At 43.3% G+C, this 21572-nt stretch overlaps 1 protein-coding gene across 1 annotated transcript in view; it reads right to left on the bottom strand.

Moving 5' to 3' along the window:
• PRKX (protein kinase cAMP-dependent X-linked catalytic subunit) overlaps positions 1-21572 on the bottom strand; it is a 150961-nt gene that overhangs the window by 29514 nt on the left and 99875 nt on the right. Inside the window, exon 3 of the mRNA XM_083172575.1 lies at positions 11986-12249. Coding sequence (XP_083028701.1) covers positions 11986-12249 — 264 coding nt within the window. The remainder of the gene's footprint in view (positions 1-11985; positions 12250-21572) is intronic.

Here is a 21572-nt window from a genome sequence, read left to right as displayed (position 1 = left end):
TTATCATGTGTTTTATAGCAGCATTACAGAAACATTCATTGAAGTCTGAGTAGTATGCATTATGTATTACAGTAACTGACACTGAAAAAAGAATAACATATACACACAAATTACTGACAATTTGCTGAAAATACATTGAGACCTGAATAAGGTAAATTAGCTGTATTTTTTAATAGAGTTGCAATATTAGAATTTTATGTCAATTAGTATATATTATAAATTGAATAAGATTCATAAGAGATCGATATTATACTGCAACAATTGTATGGGTATAAACCAGTGGTAGCCAACCCTAGCCCTCGAGAGCTACCAACAGTTCACATTTTCCAGACAACCTAGCTGCTGCACAGCTGCACTCATTAATCACTGACACATTTTAAAAGATCCACAGATGGAGCTAATTAGCTCACTTGTGATTCTGTGAGGAGACCTGCAAAACATGCACTGTTGGTAGCTCTCGAGGACTAGGGTTGGCTACCCCAGGTATAAACGTTACAGAAAGTGCTAACTCAATGCCTTCTTACGGATATACAGCTCACTCTGGGCCAGATGCACTGAGCTTCAAAAGTGATAAAATGGATAGTGATAAACAACCAATCAGCTCCTACCTTTTATGTCACAGACTGTGTTTGAAAAATGTCATGCAGCAGCTGATTGTTTGGTTGTTTATCACTCTCCATTTTATCACTTTTGAAGCTTCGTACATCTGGCCCTCTGAATATTAAACTTCTGATCAGATAGTTACCACATACCATCCTCTGCATGTAAATACCTGTGTTACTTAATGTCACAAACAAGCTTCCAATCTTTAACGCCAACCTATATATACTACAAAAGGTCAGTGGACTAGGACTTATTCGTACAAGCATTATTATGTACTGTATTCAATGATTGTTAACAAAAATAATGTAAGCAAATAGACATCACTTTGTGACTTACGGTATGTTTGCTGCACTTAGCATTAATTCCAACATTGCAGTGTTCAGAGTTAATGTTCACTAAAATGTAATGTAGGTGTCTGGGAATGCTCATTAAGTGCTTAGCACACCATGCTGTAGTCAGGGTTTCAGAACACGCTTCAAACGCTCGGTTAGATGAGAAGTACAAGGTTTAGTGGTTTTTCATTGTCACGTACAAACGCTCACTGTAAACACGCAATGTAACTTCAGATGAACTATTTTTAAACATATACAAACTACAAAAAATAAACGGAATTATAGATGTATGCTATGAATAAATGGTACTTGTGTATTATCACGGCGCCCCCGATATTAAGTCGCACTATTTTTTATTGCATCGCATGCCATACACCCGATGCACTGCGATGCGATGTAAGCCCACTATACGATTTTAAATTGTATAAGCACCCGAATGGGTGCTTTTAAGCACCCTAAAGGGTGCTTACAATGTTAAATGCCCCCCCACGCCACCCCCCAGTATGAACGTGAACCCGCAGCGTGGTGAGCGCAGCGAGCCCCGTGAGGGGACGCGTATACCTGTGAAGTAATGCGCGTGCGCTCGCCACACTTCGGGCTCGGTGGCGAGCTGAGCTCGCCACACTATATAACATCAACTCCACGCCGACGTGGATAGTGGGGTTATAAAAAAGGTCGGAGGACGCCGACCGCCACCGCTCGCCACGCTTCGGGTTCAAGTTCATACTGGGGGTGGCGTGGGGGTGCATTTAACATTGTAAGCACCCATTAGGGTGTTTATACAATTTATAATCACATCGCATTGTATGCCATATACAATGCCATACAATTTTAACATTGTATGACATTGGGGAACATCGCATCGCATACCATCGCATGCCTTATGGTCTGTGATACGATGGGCGCCGTGATAATACACAAGTACCGAATAAATATATGTCTTTATCAGTACAAGTTGAGTATCCCTTATCCAAAAGGCTCGGGACCAGAAGAATATTGGATAACGGATTAATCTGCATTTTGGAATATTTTTATTTTTCAATGAGGTATAAACACATCAAACACATGAAATACACACAAATATATTTTATTTGTGCATGAAACAAGGTTTGAAAACATGAAACAAGGTTTGTGTACTATCTCAGGCACCGAATTTGAAAGCTAAGCAATCAATTTCTTGCACATATCCAGATAAGCAGTGTTCCCTCTAAGCTTCTTTTCCAGGGTGCCGCACCCTGCCCTTTTTAAAACCTCAAAATGCACCCTGCCTTTTTTTTTTATATTGGCACTGTGCTCCCTTATGCTGCCCCCCACTGCGCTGACATGCTGCTGAGAAGTTTCGGTGTGTGCCATCATGTGTAATGGGTATTACAGTGTATGCCATCACGTGTAATGGGCAATATGGTGTGTAGCTTAATGTGTAAGAGGCATTACAGTGTGTGCCCTAATATGTAAGTGTCATTACAAAAGAATATGTAATGGGCATAGCAGAGTATGACCATGTTTAATGGGTGCAGTATGCAATTTTTTAATGTATTTTCTTGTTTCTAATGTAAAATTTCTAATATAAAATGTGCCCTCCCGATTGAAAAATGTGCCCTGCCAGGTGGTCAGCACCCTGTATGTACGGATGGATGGATGGATGTATATACGTCTACACTACTGCGCCGTGTACCCGCACAATATAGTGCATGTAGGAACAATGGGGTGGATTCGACACTCCAGGCGACGTCGCATCCACCCCGTTGTTCATATTATATAGTTTGCTATGCGGAATGGATATTCATATATAAACAAAAAATAAGAAAAGTTTTATTGTTCCTCAGTGAGAAAAACAAAATAGCAATCTAGTAAATATGATACCTTTTAATGGCTAACAAAAATAAATGTTGTTAAAATGCAAGCTTTCGAGACTTCTTAGGTCTCTTCCTCAGGCATGGTATAACAAGGTGTGTGAAGAACCACATATATATACACAGCAGAGTAGGAACAAGATGTGATAGATGGACATTCTTAAGATCAAAACAAAACAAAATAACAGAGTGAGCTTGTAAATTGAGTCCTTAATTAGTTTGTAGATAAGTAGTGTGAAAGTTTTATTGTCTCTAAGTTGATGACAGACCAGAGTTAGAGCTCCGATGCCCTCACTCTTTCTGGGCCAGATTCCTCAGATGTTGTAGTGGGCCATAAATCCCTCGGATAGATTCAGTCCTGTGTTAAGGGTGTCAAACGTTGTCATTAATTTGTATTCCCAGACCCTCCTGTCTCTTTGTGATTTGAAATTTCCTTTTAGTATAATCACTTTCATATGATCCTGATTGTGTCCTGGGCTGCAGAAATGTTTGGCCACAGGAAAGTGTGTCTTTTTTTCCTTTATTGTGTGGCGATGGGACCTCATCCTTGCCTTAAGTTTTTGTCCTGTTTCTCCAACATACAGACCCCCAATAGGACATTTGGTGCACAGAATCAGGTACACTACATTGGTAGTAGAACATGTGAATGTCCCTGGGATCTTATAGTCCTGTTGTGTGTTGGGGATCCGTACACTGTCTGTAGTGAGGATATGGGCACAGGTTTTGCAGCTCCTTACATTGCAGGGATAGGTTCCTCTTTGTGTAATGGATGGCAGTGAACTTCGGATTATAATATTTTTCAGGTTTGCAGGTTGTCGGTAACATAGTAGTGGAGGGTCTGGGAATATTGTTTTCAGGCGGTCATCTTTGTGTATGATGTGATGTAGTTTTTTTGCAGTTTTTCTTAGCACCTCAAGCTGTGGGTTGTAGGTGACTACCAGGGGTACACGGTTGTTTCTTTCTCTTTCTTTATATTGGATAAGTTGATTTCTGGGTATCCTGATGGCTCTGATAATCTGATCGTTGATTGATGTGGGATGATATCCCTGATTTAAAAAGGTCCCTTTAAGTTGTTTTAAGTGGACATCTCTATCTGCTGGGCTGGAGCAGATGCGATGATATCTGATGGCCTGGCTGTAGATAATGGATTTTTTGATGTGTTTCGGGTGGAAGCTGTCCCATCTGAGGTATGAAGGCCGATCCACGGGTTTTCGGTATAGGGTTGTCTGTATTGCGTTGTTTTGAATTGTTATAGTGGTGTCAAGGAAGTTTATCTCGGTATATGAGTAATTCATTGTCAGGTTTATTGTTGGATGAAATCTGTTAAATTTTTCATGGAAATGTATGAGTTCTTGTTCAGAATCAGTCCAGATGATCAGGATATCATCGATGTAACGGAAGTAAGCCAAGGGTTTGATTGAGCAGGATGCCAAGAAGTCACTCTCGAGTTTTGCCATGAACAGATTGGCGTATTGCGGTGCCATTTTACTGCCCATGGCGGTCCCGGTGCGCTGTAGAAATATTTCTTTGCCAAAGGAAAAATAATTGTGTGTAAGGATGAATTTTGTAAGCTGTATTGCAGGACCAGGAGCAATCCCATTGGACTCAAGATATATCTGGCATGCTGTCAGTCCATCTTCATGGGGGATATTGGAATATAAGGATTCCACATATATGTGGAATCCTTATATTCCAATATCCCCCATGAAGATGGACTGACAGCATGCCAGATATATCTTGAGTCCAATGGGATTGCTCCTGGTCCTGCAATACAGCTTACAAAATTCATCCTTACACACAATTATTTTTCCTTTGGCAAAGAAATATTTCTACAGCGCACCGGGACCGCCATGGGCAGTAAAATGGCACCGCAATACGCCAATCTGTTCATGGCAAAACTCGAGAGTGACTTCTTGGCATCCTGCTCAATCAAACCCTTGGCTTACTTCCGTTACATCGATGATATCCTGATCATCTGGACTGATTCTGAACAAGAACTCATACATTTCCATGAAAAATTTAACAGATTTCATCCAACAATAAACCTGACAATGAATTACTCATATACCGAGATAAACTTCCTTGACACCACTATAACAATTCAAAACAACGCAATACAGACAACCCTATACCGAAAACCCGTGGATCGGCCTTCATACCTCAGATGGGACAGCTTCCACCCGAAACACATCAAAAAATCCATTATCTACAGCCAGGCCATCAGATATCATCGCATCTGCTCCAGCCCAGCAGATAGAGATGTCCACTTAAAACAACTTAAAGGGACCTTTTTAAATCAGGGATATCATCCCACATCAATCAACGATCAGATTATCAGAGCCATCAGGATACCCAGAAATCAACTTATCCAATATAAAGAAAGAGAAAGAAACAACCGTGTACCCCTGGTAGTCACCTACAACCCACAGCTTGAGGTGCTAAGAAAAACTGCAAAAAAACTACATCACATCATACACAAAGATGACCGCCTGAAAACAATATTCCCAGACCCTCCACTACTATGTTACCGACAACCTGCAAACCTGAAAAATATTATAATCCGAAGTTCACTGCCATCCATTACACAAAGAGGAACCTATCCCTGCAATGTAAGGAGCAGCAAAACCTGTGCCCATATCCTCACTACAGACAGTGTACGGATCCCCAACACACAACAGGACTATAAGATCCCAGGGACATTCACATGTTCTACTACCAATGTAGTGTACCTGATTCTGTGCACCAAATGTCCTATTGGGGGTCTGTATGTTGGAGAAACAGGACAAAAACTTAAGGCAAGGATGAGGTCCCATCGCCACACAATAAAGGAAAAAAAGACACACTTTCCTGTGGCCAAACATTTCTGCAGCCCAGGACACAATCAGGATCATATGAAAGTGATTATACTAAAAGGAAATTTCAAATCACAAAGAGACAGGAGGGTCTGGGAATACAAATTAATGACAACGTTTGACACCCTTAACACAGGACTGAATCTATCCGAGGGATTTATGGCCCACTACAACATCTGAGGAATCTGGCCCAGAAAGAGTGAGGGCATCGGAGCTCTAACTCTGGTCTGTCATCAACTTAGAGACAATAAAACTTTCACACTACTTATCTACAAACTAATTAAGGACTCAATTTACAAGCTCACTCTGTTATTTTGTTTTGTTTTGATCTTAAGAATGTCCATCTATCACATCTTGTTCCTACTCTGCTGTGTATATATATGTGGTTCTTCACACACCTTGTTATACCATGCCTGAGGAAGAGACCTAAGAAGTCTCGAAAGCTTGCATTTTAACAACATTTATTTTTGTTAGCCATTAAAAGGTATCATATTTACTAGATTGCTATTTTGTTTTTCTCACTGAGGAACAATAAAACTTTTCTTATCAACTGGCTAACACGGTACCAAACTTTTTTCTTTAAACAAAAAATAGAAACATACAAATACAGCTGAATATGTTTGTCTCAAACAGATTGTTTCATGGTTGTTAGAACCTAAAATTAACTATAATCGGGTTGCAACGTCTTACTAGGCAACAACTAATAATCTGTTCCTTCAGGAAGCTAACAGATCTATAAATAAATAAACGGATGTGAAGCAACAGGCAAAGACACACTGGCATAACAAAGAGGTGAAACCTAAAGCTGTCATAGTAACCAGATCGTGTTTTGATGAAGAATACGATTTCTGTCTACAAAGGAAAAGGATAGAGCACTATAGGACAGAAAGTGTCATGAGAACGCCACTAGTCATATAGGACAGAAAGTGGCATGAGAACTCTACTAGTCATATAGGACAAAAACATTTCTTATGGCTAAGTTGCTAAAAAGAAAACTCGAGATACTCTTACCGATACTTTTAAGTAGTGCCTGATAAAGTATGGGACCGCCCCCTATGACACCCACCGATACCTTATTATGGCTGGTGGAACTAAAGCATCGAAGATCTACTTAAGTGTATGGAGGCTCGGCAGTGACAAGAGATGCTAATAATGTAACCATCTAACTGTGTTTGGGAGTTTTGTTTGCCCCTGAAAAAGGAGGCATGGCCACTATGAAGATGCTGTACCCGTAAGCCATGCTACATGGACATAGGCATACTGTGTGTGCAAATGGACAAAACCATTCTGTACTGCAGGTGGGGCGAACATAAAATATGCAGAGTTAGATTTTGGGTAGGGTGTGTTCACCCTACCCAAAAAATAAAGCAGCCAGTATTAACCCTGCACAGAAGCAAAACAACTCACACAAATCTAACTCTCTGCACACTTTCCATTTGTCCCACCTACAATCCTGTCCTCCTCTCTTGGGGGCGATGGTTGCATTGTATATAAGAATATTTGGTACTTATATGTTAGTTGGGCGCCCACTAAGCTATTTGCTTAGTTTTACGCGTCCGCTCGTTATGCTTCGGGCTCGGTGGCTCGCCACACTCTATAAAATCAACTTCATGCCGACACGGACAGTGGGGGTATGAGCGTACTTACTATAGTGGGCGCCCAACTAACATATAAGTACCGAATATATAAGTGGATAGCACAACAGCGAAGGAGCCACCTTCACATTCAGCATTCACCAACATACAGTAAACATCTCTTCTATATAACAGGGGGCTGTTGCAGAGTTGAACATATGCCAATATGGGGAGTGTATCTTGCATAAATACACAGAGGTTACACATAAGGGCAGGGCAGAGTGGGTATCTATTCAATTACATCTATACCTATAACCAAAGAGGGAGAACTGGGCTAGAACAGGGCAACACTAAGTGCGTATTCTTGAGCATGCAGAGCTGAACATATATTCCTGTTTGCAGATGTAGGCTCTACACATAGCATAACAGATGATAATGACCTGCAGCAGACCAGACTGTCGCACCTCAAGATTTGGTATCTCTGCATATGGGTGGGATTTTTAGATGCATGCGGTTTTTTGAGCGCCTTTTATGTACTGTTTCATGCCTTACAGATGCATAAAATAATTTAGAAAGATATAATATACAGTATACAACAGAAAACAAAGGGTTGGGTATGAAATCCTAGCAGTCATTGTCCAGAAGGTCAGGATGCCAACAGCATACTTAACGCAATCCAACTGACTCCTGTAGTCCATCCCTAAACCCCCCACAAAGCCTTATCCCAACCGTCTCCATTGTGACTAAACCTAAATCCCTGTACTTACAGGTGGGCCCAGTCAGGATTCTGACCACTGGGATCCCGCCGTCTGTATTCTGACTGTCAACATCCCCATAAAAAGCATTACTGGGGAACATATAACAGTCATGACAAATGAGTCATAAAAACACTTTCAATATGTAAAAAAGGGGAGTGAAATCCTAATTGTACATGGAAAGCCAAAAATAAACAGGCAAATAAAGTCCCAAATGGACAGCTGGTTGTGGCTGACAAAGTGCTGGGTTTAATTAGCCACGGTAATTAACGGTAATCTTATAGGTCTGCAGGGGCTATTCAATAACAGGCCCGTGATCAGCGAACAGGCTACATTTAATAAAGATTGCTGTTCGATTTGGATGAGGGCTTCAACAGAAATACATGGTAAGTGCCCTTATTATGGGTGCCATTAATGCGCTGACCCACAGGTATGAATAATTTCCCAGAACCTATAGGTTGACATGTGCTAAAGGCAAATTTACCACATGAGAAAAAGCCTGAGGCTACCACTCTTTTCCCTTCGTGGTACATAACCACAGCTAATTGAATACGGCCCATAGTGCTGCATTGAATTAAAATACTCTACAGCTGACCCTACACTAGTGCGATTTGGCCACTTTTAATTCTGACAGATCGTGCAGAGAAATCGGATGAAAAGCAGTTAAACGTATGTGCTTTGTATCGGATTCCGATCTAATGTGTGGTTCCACGCACATTAGATCGGAGTTAGAGAGCGGAAGTGCTGCACATTAGATCTGTCATATTAGACAGCTTCAGGCAGCGGTGATAGGGATCACATGCAAAAGGCCTGCATGTGATATTTTGCATGCGATCCTTCCACCCAATAAGTGTATGGCCAGCTTTAGTGAGAACCGCTCCCAAGTAATCTGTAGTTTAACTCCTGAGTTGTAATGGCTAGCAAAGTTTGTATGTGTGTGTGCAAAAACACATGGGTGTGTTTATTAAACTCAGGGCTGTAACTAGGGTGGTGTGGAGTGTGTCATTGCACACATTGCAGCATAGTAAAAATTTCTTTTTGCAGCACTGGGCAATTTTTTGTTTTAATTACTTCCACTTGTAGCTAACCTCTTCTTTGATGCCCGGCAACTCTTTACCACCTTTATCTCCTTTCCTTACCCTATCCCTTCTGTCACGAATATCTATATTCCTGATCTTAGATGCTGACATTACCAGGATTCAAACCCATTACCTGTGGCATTGCAGTCAGAAACTATTCTTTGAGCTATATATTCCCTTGCGTGGCTGTGCGATATTTGATGTTTCGCTGCACACTACATAGATCTGCTGAATTGCAATGCTGTTCAGTTTTGTCATGCTTCTTCCCCATGAGGGAATGCAACACCTTATGTACCTATGAGAAACAATAGGGGGGTGTTGCGACAATTCTCATTCTGACATGGGGAATCAAACAGTGTAGTTCTAAAATATACTATGTATATGTGTTACGATGCAAGCACTTAAACTACATTGATTTGTGTTAGATGACCTAAGCGATGACAGTAAGCATTAAAAGTTCAACACAAGTTATATGCATATCAAAATCAGGTACTTATATGTTAGTTGGGCGCCCACTAAGCTATTAGCTTAGATTTACGCTTCGGGCTCGGTGGCTCGCCACACTATATAAACTCAACTCCATGCCGACATGGATAGTGGGGGTATAAGCGTACTTACTATAGTGGGCGCCCAACTAACATATAAGTACCAAAAATCAAGTATGTAACACTATAACTTCCTCTTCCATTTACATAGGTGGTACTTGTGTAGTTTCACCGCGCCCAATGTATCGGATGCGATATCGTCCGATATATCAGATGCGATATTGGTCGATATATATCGATGCGATATTGGTCTATATATCGATGCGATCCTAAGCTATTTTTGACCTGTTCATAACCCCACTATCCACTACGCATGGAGTTGATTTTAGATAGTGTGGCGAGCGCAGCGAGCCAACGAGCCTGAAGCGTGGTGAGCCCCACGTGGGATGCGGATTACTGCGCTCGCCACACTATATAAAATCAACTCCATGCGTAGTGGATAGTGGGGTTAGGAACAGGTCAAAAATCGCATCGATATATCGGCCGACATAGGTTTCATAGCTTAACCATTCTTTACATTTTATCTCATCTTTATTATTCTTAAAGACAGGAAACATCATGTGTGTAAATAGGAAGAATTAGCCAATGTGATGAAACACTTAGCTAAACGATCTCCCCTTCAACAAACAAGTTAAATATTTAGATCTATTTAATTATTATTAGTCTTAAGGTGCCCATACACGTTACAATTATTGTATACAATATCTCATCTCTTCACATAGCATAGGTTTTGCAATGTGATGAGATGAGATCTAGTACAAAATGTATGTGCAGCACATACTTTTTGAGCTGTGCGATGAGATGTGTTACGGGAGCGCGCATCTCACTGCACCCAACAATGGTACAGTGTATGGGCACCTTTAATATTAGGCAATTGCATTACAAGTTTATCTGGTATTCAAAAATCAGCCATGGATATCGGTCAACTGGGTCGAAGATTGATTGTTATTCATTCTACTACAGGTTGTGTATCCCTTATCCAAAACGCTCTGGATCAGAAAATTTTTGGATAATGGATTATTCCATATTTCCAAATATTTCTATATTTCAATGATTTATCTTGAGGTATCTTGCATTTATGTTGTACAAACACATCAAATACACACAAATATATTTTATGTGTACATAAAACAAGGTTTCAAAACTTGAAACAAAGTTGTTGTACTATCTCAGGTACTGAATTTAAATGCTAAGCATTTTCTTGCACATATATAGTGCAAGTAGTAGTGCCAGTTACACATCATGTCCTCAGTAGTGCCAGTTACATATAATGTCCTCAGTAGTGCCAGTTACATATAATGTCCTCAGTAGTGCCAGTTACATATAATGTCCTCAGTAGTGCCAGTTACAGGTGTCCCCAGTAGTGCCAGTTATATATCATGTTCCTAGTAGTGCCAGTTACATGTGTCCCCAGTAGTGCCAGTTATATATCATGTCCCCAGTAGTGCCAGTCACAGGTGTCCCCAGTAGTGCCAGTTATATATCATGTCCCCAGTAGTGCCAGTCACAGGTGTCCTCAGTAGTGCCAGTTATATATCATGTCCCCAGTAGTGCCAGTCACAGGTTTCCCCAGTAGTGCCAGTTATATATCATGTCCCCAGTAGTGCCAGTCACAGGTTTCCCCAGTAGTGCCAGTTATATATCATGTCCCCAGTAGTGCCAGTCACAGGTTTCCCCAGTAGTGCTTTTACAAGATTTTTTTTTTTTTTTTTTTTTTATGGTTTGGGAATAATTTGGATAACGGATATTTGGATAAGGAATACTCAACTTGTACCTGAGGCAGCCGTTTAAATGGTCCTGCGACATACCTTGACAAGCAAACATATTTTTGCTTACTGTATAAGCAATGTGTGTTATACAAGAACAAATATTGTCACAGTCATTTTTGAGCATACCAATAATGCATTGCAGGAATTTTTTTTTTTTTTTTACATTTATTGTTTCTGGCCACCAAAACCTGCAGCCTGAGGCAGATGTCACATTTTAGGCAACAATACAAGCCTGCTGCAGTGTGGTTAGCCAAGATGACACAGTATAGTAATCAATAGACACATAGCCTGTCTTATTTTCCTGGCTGTTATCTATTGCCATGTTCAGTTTGCTCTCATGCCGTAACGGCCATAAGCGCTGAAGTTCCCATGAAACACAAGTGCTTAGAGCAACATCTGAGAACACAAGGTGCATGGGTGATATTTAAATGTCTGGGCAGGTATCCGGTGACTTCTAGGTGCTCGGTTACCTTTGATCAAGGTTATGCCGCTTATTCAGCTTGTGTTTCTTTACCGATTGGTCCTTGGAAAGAAGCGATTCTAGATCAATTACCGATGATGGAAAAAGAACCAAAAGTACAAGCAATAAAACTATTTGAATATAACCATTATGTAATCAATACCTGTCTGACAGCTTCTTTGCAAATCCAAAATCTGTTAGCTTGATGTGACCTTCCCGGTCCAGCAATATATTTTCAGGCTTCAAGTCTCTGTAAACAATTTCTTTGGAGTGCAAGTATTCTATTGCGCATATAATTTCTGCAGAGTAAAACAGTCCGGTGCTGTTGTTAAAACGTCCCATGTTACGCAAGTAGCTAAAAAGTTCACCCCCGGGTACATATTCCATTAGCATATATAAGAAGCGATCATCATGAGAGGTCCAAAACCTGTGACAGGAAACAAAGAAATTAAACATAACAGGGTAAATGTGATGTGTTCTTTTTGACTATAATAAACTGTAAGCACTGAGGGCCAGATGTATCAAGCTGAAAAAGTGATAGAATTTTGATTGATAAACAGCCAGCCAATCAGCTCCTACCTGCCATGTTACAGGCTGTGTTTGAAAATTGATAGGTAGGAGCTGATTGGCTGGCTGTTTATCTCTCTCCATTTGGATCACTTTTTCAGCTTGATACATCTGGCCCTTAATATGATAGATTGTACAGGGATATAAGGGTACATTTACAAAGATGAGCATTTTAATTAGATGGGATGTTGCCCATAGTGACCAATCAGATTCTATGTCTTATTTATTTAGCACCTTCTAGAAGATAATACATATACTCTGATTAGTTGCTATGGGCAACATCCTATTTTCAATAGAACGATCTACAGTATATCTTCAATATCAATAGAACTTCAATGTCCCCAAACGACCGCAGGGTGTTAAATCATCCTGCGAGGAGCCAGCGAAGGCTAGTTTCACAGGCTGTCTTCGTACGGACGGCTCGCGCTTGCACACAGCATACTGTGTTCATGGGCTGCAAATTTGCCGCTGAGCAAACAGGTCTGAATCGGGCCCATAGTGTTAACACAATAGTGTTGCAATGTATTTTAAGAATGTTGCTGCTTATTTAGATTGCAAATGACCAATATACTACAGGGCAAAAAAAAAAAGGGGAACCGAATACATAACATAAAATAATTGTTTGCAGCTGTGGTAAAGCCATAAAGCCCTGGTCTCAAGTGTTAACTTAAAGAATGCATTCTAGACAAATAATACAAGATAATGAAAATGTCAAAGTGACAGATTTGGGGATTAACATGTAGAAACATTCAAATACATACTAAGGTGCTCAGAAAAAAAAAATCAACACAACTGGATGAATTTACAGTAGGCAAAACAACAGTTCAGCAATAACTACATCCAAACCCTTTACACCAGGAATGGGGAACATTTGGCCCTCCAGCCATTTTTGAACTACACATCCCAGCATGCCCTGCTACAGTTTTGCTTTGACCATGATAAAACTGTTGCAGGACATGCTTGGATGTGTAGTTCAATGACAGCTGGTGGGCCGAAGGTTCCAGATCCTTTACACCATGGGTTCTCAAACTGCGGCCTTTCAGATGTTGTGAAACTACAAATCCCAGCATGCATTGCCACAGTTTTGCTATAAGGGAGTGTTAAAACTGTGGCAAGGCATGCTGGAATTTGTAGTTTCACAACATCTGGAGGGCCGCAGTTTGAGGACCCATGCTTTACACCAATAACATTAGCGTGAAAAAAACATACCGGAAGTAATGGATTTAAAATTACAAAACCCATTTTTAAAAGGGCAATAAGTAATTTGCAAAGAATTACAGAATCAAAAGCATTCTAAAGCAAAGTGATAAAGCAGAACTACTACCTCTATATTAATAGAATTATGCTATTATGAGTGACATTTCTATAATATTGTTGTCTAAGAAAGTCACATCATGTACCAAAATAAGGGTGTTGCTATGTAGATTTTCTGAAAAAAATGTAACTAGTTGATCCATTTTTCAAAATGTCTTCCTGCCATTTACAATGCCTTAATATTGGGATATGGACTTTACGTTGACAGTCAACAGGTCCACCTGTAGACTGTGGACTACATTAGTTCGAAAGCCAATGGGTCAACATGGTCAATACAAGTTTTCCACAACTTCATGGACTGCGATTGGAAATGGTAACGTGTGTCGAGCACAGCAGAAGCAGAAAAATGACAGCCAAAAAAACTAAAAAGAAAACTAAAAAGAAAACCAACCTCGTGTCGACCATTCAATGTTTTAGCCATTTTGATGTTGACCTTTTTACAATGTCACCCTTGTGCATATCACACTAGACACTGTTGATTGAGTTGATCCAAACCCCTCTCCCTGTGCAAAAGCCGAGTGACCTGGAGCAAGCTCACCTGCTCTAGGTCACCCAGCAGGTGAATAGGGAGAGGGGTTTGGTTCATTGAGTCAACAGTGTCTAGTGTGATATGCACAAGGGTGACATCGAAAAGGTGGTCAATTTATTTGCAACCCTGCAATCTGACCATCTATTCACACTGCCTACTGTATTTCACTAGAGATTTTGGTGGAACCCTTTGACTTGGTCTACTTTCCCAGGACAGTGGGAAAAATCTCTTAAATTACTGAAGTCAAGTACAAAAAAATCTACAACTGGACAGGCCATATTGGAAATCATTATTATTATTATTTTTCATACAGAAAAATGTTAAGGCTATGTGAAGATATGCTCTCCAACCCCCAATTCAGGGTGTGGTTTGTTTGTGTATATTTATTGGTGTTAGAATGTTGAGAAGTACGCTACTCTGCAAAAGGGTTTTGCCAAGAAAGCCATATATAGGTTTCCTAATAGGAAAAGAGGAACCTGACTCATTAATCACTTGAATGTGACTCACTAAATAATGCATCCGGATGCAAAAGGTTTAAAACCAACTGAATTTTGTTACTCAATGTTAGTATTTGATGACATAACTGAAAAAAGATAAAAAAATCAAACAATAAAATCTTGCTGATTCGGATTTTGCTTAAGCAAACACGAAACAACGAGGGTCAGTATCAGGGTTGCAAACAAATTGGCGCAATTTGCTTAAAGAAGTCATACACGAAAAAAAAAAATCTATATACCGTATTAGCCCACAAAAATAGGAATTTAATACCTACCGGTAATTCCTTTTCACGTAGTCCTTATGGGATACTGGGAATGGTCTTAAGACATTGGGGTATTAGAGGGTATCCGCAGGAGACAGGCACATCTATAACTTTGAAGCTGGGTGTACTGGCTCCTCCCCTCTGATTCCCCACCCAGGAACCAGTTAATGAAAAACTGTGCCCGAAGGAGAATGAACATATGAGAGGAATGACCTATATGTCACCTATGTAAACATAAGTGTGAATTGTGTGGTGAGATTCATGCCAGCACACCCGCATTCATCAAAATAACAAACAACTATAATACCACTTACTAAGTGGATTTTCTTTGAACCAAGGTCACTGAACTAGACCTTACAACCAGAAGACAATAAGATGAACTTCTGAACTTAACAGCAGAATAAGACTGCAGCCAAACCCCGCACAGGGCGGGCGCCCAGTATCCCATAAGGACTACGTGAAAAGGAATTACCGGTAGGTATTAAATTCCTATTTTCACTAACGTCCTATGGGATACTGGGAATGGTCTTAAGACATTGGGGATGTCCCAAAGCTTCCAGAAAGGGAGGGTACGTGCGGAGACTGCTGCAGTACCGCCTGCCCAAACTGGGTATCCTCTTTGGCCAGGGCATCAAATTTATAAAATTTTACAAAGGTGTGTTGCCCCGACCATGTAGCAGCTCTACAGAGTTGCAGAGCTGACACACCCCGAGCAGCCGCCCAGGATGCGCCCACCGACCTGGTGGAATGAGCCTTTAGAACAGAAGGTGTTGGCAGGCCTGTCGTCACATAGGCTTGTTGGATTGTAGTCCTAATCCATCTAGCAATAGATTGCTTAGATGCAGGGTGTCCCTTCTTTTGTGCGTCGTACAGGACGAATAGACCATCTGTCTTCCTGATCCTTGAAGTCCTCTGGACATAAACACGCAAGACACGCACTACATCCAGGGACACCGGAATATCCGGTGAACCAGACGCAGACGGGACTACAATGGGCTGGTTAAGGTGAAAGGAAGAAATCACCTTAGGGAGGAATCGCGGGTTTGTCCTCAACTCCGCTCTGTCTGAATGAAAAATTAAATAGGGGCTCTTACAGGATAAGGCTCCCAATTCAGACACTCTCCTAGCCGAGGCTAAGGCTAAAAGAACCACTGCTTTCCAGGTAATGTACATCAATTCTATCGACTCCAAAGGTTCAAACCAGGAGGATTGAAGGAAGTTTAGGACGACGTCCAAACTCCAAGGTGGTGTAGGTGGTACAAAGGGAGGCTGAATGTGAAGCACTCCCTGAAGAAAAGTTTGTACTTCCGGGATGACAGCCAATTTTCTTTGGAAGAATATGGACAAGGCCGAAATCTGGACCTTTAGGGAACCCAGACGGAGGCCCAAATCCAATCCCGCTTGCAGGAAGCACAACAACCTGTTCAGGTTAAATTTTGCTGGGGGAACCTTCTGCTCCTCACACCAACCCACGTATTTCCTCCAGATCTTGTGGTAGTGGATATTTGTTACCGGCTTTCTGGCCTGAATCATCGTGGTGATGACAGATGAATGCAGACCTTTCTGAGCTAAGATTTGCCGCTCAGCCTCCATGCCGACAAACGTAGCCGCCCTAAATCTTGGAAGACGCAAGGGCCCTGTGTGAGTAGATCTCTCCTTAGAGGCAGGGGCCAAGGATCTTCAATTAGCAGGCTCTGCAGATCCGCGAACCAAGCCCTTCTTGGCCAGTCCGGAGCTACCAGAATGGCTTCTACTCCCTGACTTCGTACCCTTGTCAGCAGTGGTATAGGTGGAAACAGGTACACCAAAGGAAACACCCACGGTATTGTAAGGGTGTCTACAGCCACTGCACATGGATCCCTGGTCCTTGTGCAATACTTGGGAACCTTGTGGTTTAACCGGGAAGCCATCAGATCTATCGATGGATGACCCCAACGGTCCACAACTGCTGCAAAGACCTGAGAATTCAGGCTCCATTCCCCGGGGTGGAGGGCGTGACGGCTTAGGAAATCCGCCTCCCAATTGTCCACACCCGGGATAAAGATGGCCGACAGTGCCACCACGTACATTTCCGCCCAGGCCAGGATCTTGGAAGCTTCTTTCATGCAAGTCCTGCTCCTCGTGCCTCCCTGGCGATTTATGTAGGCCACAGTTGTGGCGTTGTCGGACTGTATCTGGAGCGCCCGACCTTGGAGGAGATCCTGGGCCTGTAACACGGCATAGTATACAGCTCTCAGCTCCAGGATATTGATGTGGAGTCTCGCTTCCCACCGAGACCACTGACCTTGAAAGGTTCTGTCCATGGTCACCGCACCCCATCCCAGCAGAGTCGCATCCGTCGTGAGTCGCACCCAGTCCTGGATGCCAAATCTCCGACCTGCAAGCAGGCTCGACTCCTGAGTCCACCATAGAAGGGACTGTCGGGCCTGATGCGACAGAGAAATCCTCTTGTACATCAGGAGATGGGAGCCCAACCATTTTGACAGCAGATCCAGTTGGAACACCCTGGTGTGAAAGCGTCCGAACTGAATGGCCTCGAAGGTGGCCACCATCCTGCCCAGCAACTGGATGCACTGGTGAACCGATACCTGAGGTTTTGCCAAAATCACCTTCACTAGGGATTGTATGGCTTCCATCTTCTCCCGAGGGAGGAAAATCCTTTTCTCCTCTGTGTCCAGGAACATTCCCAGAAAGAGGATACGACGCAACGGCGTCAGAGAAGACTTGGGGATGTTTAGGATCCACCCATGCTCGGATAAAACCTGTCTGGTTCTTGCTATATCCTGCAGCAGAACCTGTTCCGATCTTGCCTTGATCAGCAAGTCGTCCAGGAAGGGGATAATGTTGACTCCCGACCTCCTGAGCAGAACCATCATTTCTGCCATCACCTTCGTGAAAACACGAGGTGCCGACGACAGGCCGAATGGCAGCGCTCTGAATTGAAAGTGCCAGTCTTTCAACGCAAACCTCAGGAATGCCTGATGTGGACCCCAAATTGGTATGTGGAGATAGGCGTCCTTCACATCCAATGATGCCAGGAACTCTCCCTCCTCCAGGCTTGCTATTACAGCCCTGAGGGACTCCATCTTGAATTTGTACACCCTTAAAAAAGGGTTTAGAGACTTTAAATTTAAAATGGGGCGTACTGAGCCGTCCGGCTTCGGCACTAGGAATAGGTTGGAGTAGTAACCCCTTCCTTGTTCCTCCAGCGGGACAGGTATGATAACCCGTGACGTCAGAAGGCGTTGTATTGCCTGTTGCAGGTTTACCCGATCTGCATGCAGAGCCGGTAAACCTGATTTGAAGAACCTGTAAGGGGGAGGTTTTTCGAATTCCAACCTGTAGCCGTTGGAAATAAGATCCCTCACCCAGGAATCCAGGTGAGAGACTGACCACACTTGGCTGAACGCTGACAGGTGACCCCCCACCTCGCATGTGACTCCAGGGTCGGAACCCGAGTCATGCTGCAGGCTTAGAAGCGGTGGCATTAGCGGCACGATCCTGAGATCCTGTGCTGGCGGGCTTTCTGAACCTACCACGGCCCCCTCTGGCGGCCGAGCTGGAGCCTCTCGCCCTCTGCCTAGGCCTGGAAGGCCGAAAGGACTGAAAGGACTGAGACGTCTGACCATGAAAGGGACGTTTAGCGTGAGTGGGAGCCGTCGGCAGAAAAGTCGACTTGCCGGCCGTAGCCTTGGATATGAGGTCGTCAAGTTCACTACCGAACAACTTTTCCCCCTTAAAAGGCAAATTCTCCACACTACGTTTGGACTCTGGATCAGCTACCCATTGTCTCAACCAGAGGGCCCTGCGACCCGAAACCGCCATTGCGGAAGAGCGAGCATTTATAGCTCCAAGCTCCTTTTGAGTGTCACATAGGATTTTTGCAGTATCCTGGATATGGCGAAGTCTCTCTCCAACTTCCGCCAGTGACATATCGGCCAGCATACCTTCCTGGATTTGAGAAGCCCATGTGTAAATGGACTTTGCCATCCAACAACTGGCGAGGACAGGTCTCTGAGACGCCCCACTCGCTGTATACATGGCCTTAAGGGTAGTATCCAGCTTTTTGTCCGTACTATCCTTCAGTGTTGCATGCCCCTGGAACGGGGAGAACCACCTTCTTGGACAGTCTGGACACCGAGGCGTCCACAACCGGAGGCTCTTCCCACACCCCTCTAGTGACGGGATCAAAGGGAAAGTTGGACTTAAACCTTTTGGACAGTTGGAAACGCTTTTCAGGTTGTTTCCAAGCCTCCTTAAACGTCTCATCAAGGTCAGCTTGTTCAGGATAAACAATCTGCTGTTTCCTTTGGGACCCAAAAAACGGGTCACCTTCCTGCATGTCTGCTAAGGGAAGGTCTAAAACTTCTCTTATTGCTATAATAAGAGGTTCCGGGCCCCTGAGGGATGATTGTGAATCAGGGATCAGAGCCCCGTCGTCCACATTATCATCTGTGTCGTCACCCGCCTGTAGATCATCATCTGAATCAGGCAACATGGCGGCCGGAGCACGCTTCCGTGACTGGCCCGTAGTGGGATTCATATTATCCACCCGTGCGGCTAGAACTGATAAGTCCTGCTGCACCTGTTTGGTCTGCACTGTATTTGCAGCCAATTGAGTTGACACTGCCTGCAGCATGGTTTTAATGCCTGCAGCCCACTCAGGCTCTTGAGAGTCTGATTGTGAAGTTCCACTGATCTGGGGTGAAACCCCTGTTTGAGTGGACATGCACTCTTCACAGGTAATCTGTGAGGTGGACTTAGGCACAAACTTGGTGCTGCAAATGAGACAGGTTAATTTCCTTACCATGGTGAAGGAATAAATAACCTCTTTCCACAAACACACCACAATCACAATGAAATATATATATATAATCAATGTGCAGTGTATAGCAGCTATATATGTGTGAGCTCTATCACTGAAAGTGTGTAGCTTAACAAGCCCGTGGGGGAGCGCTCAGATTACACTGTGGAGACCAGCACACCCTGCACAACCTGAACTCCTATTTAGGAGTTGGTATCACGCACAAACACAGAACAGTGTGATCAATTAAGCGATTTTAGCGCTAAATACACTTGCTGCTTTCTGCAGATTTCCTCTGTCCAACACCTCACCGCTGAGGAGTGATCTGGAGACAGTAATGGCGCCCAGGGAGAAGCAGGAAGTAGTGTATGCGCGCTCAGAGCCTCTGGTCTCGCTCCGCTGAAGCCCCGCCCCCTGTGATGGCGCAGGGGCTTCACTGATTTTTATACTGGCGCTGGCTGTCAGTTAATGGAGCCCTTACACTGAACAGCGCTTTTGGTGGGATCTGCCCTGGTAGCCCAGGGACTGTCACCCGCAGCCAGTCTGTGGCGGGGGGTCTGCGCAGCCCCTGTGCAGGGTACCGCGTCTGCCGCCGCCGCCATCTTGCCGCACGATGAGCCGGGGTACCCCACTGTAGGGACCCCGGTTTTTACTCACCACAGACGTCTTCGGACTGTGTCAGGAGTGTGCGGCATGCTGGGGGTGAGTATCACTGCAGCGCAATGCCCGTGAGTACAAACACCCACTCAGGACAGTGGTCCTGCAGCAGGGACAGCTCGGTACCTTAAGAGGCCTGCAGCTGAACCCTCCTCAACTGACTCCCTCGAAGCAGGGATACTGTGAAGTCCAACACAGTAACCCCAAAATAATAAAAGAAAATAAACTGAAGACAAAACTCTCTGGAGCTCCAGCAGTGTGCATCCTCTCCTGAGGGCACATTTTTCTAAACTGGTTCCTGGGTGGGGAATCAGAGGGGAGGAGCCAGTACACCCAGCTTCAAAGTTATAGATGTGCCTGTCTCCTGCGGATACCCTCTAATACCCCAATGTCTTAAGACCATTCCCAGTATCCCATAGGACGTTAGTGAAAAAGGCTGTACACATTTTGAGACGCCCCTTCCTCTATGCGTGCACCTGGTTTACTACAAGTAACAGTAATGCTAAAAGATACACCACTAGCCCTATTTTGCCATAACCAAACTACAAGGAGCTGACAGGCCCACACTGAACCTTGCCTGTGAGACAGCCCCGTGTCAGGTGAAAACCTACATTCAGGAACACATAATCTGTACCATCACTATTTATTATGAAAATGGCGGCCCCCTCCCCCACTTCATTAAATGGTGTGCAGCCTTATTCTGAAAAGCACCAATTAAAACACAAAATACATGTGGAAATAGTCAGGCTTGTTTTATCTGACCTATTTTATTTGAGCAGCTTACTGTACATTAGAAATTGTATTTGGATATGACATGCCGTGTGTGCAGCAGTGTCTTTTAAGTGGATTACTTGCAGGAAGCCTGCCGTGTGCAGTAAAAGGTCTTCTGTCAGAGCTACTCATCACAATTATGGGGTTCATAATTCAACGATGAAAAATAAATTTGGGACGCAGAGTTAATGTTACATTACAGCACCCTACACCTATGGAAGAGGAAAAGCTGGCATGCAAGTGCACTCAAAATACAAATACGGTGTACAGAAGTGTGGGACAACACCAGAAGAGATTACCTATGTGATGACCTTTTAAAGTTCAGCCCCTCACTTCACAGATAAAGCT

This window comes from Crinia signifera, chromosome 2 (assembly GCF_055691185.1).
Source record: "Crinia signifera chromosome 2, ASM5569118v1, whole genome shotgun sequence".
Taxonomy (NCBI): Eukaryota; Metazoa; Chordata; class Amphibia; order Anura; family Myobatrachidae; genus Crinia; species Crinia signifera.
This window is presented reverse-complemented; position numbering and strand designations above follow the sequence as displayed.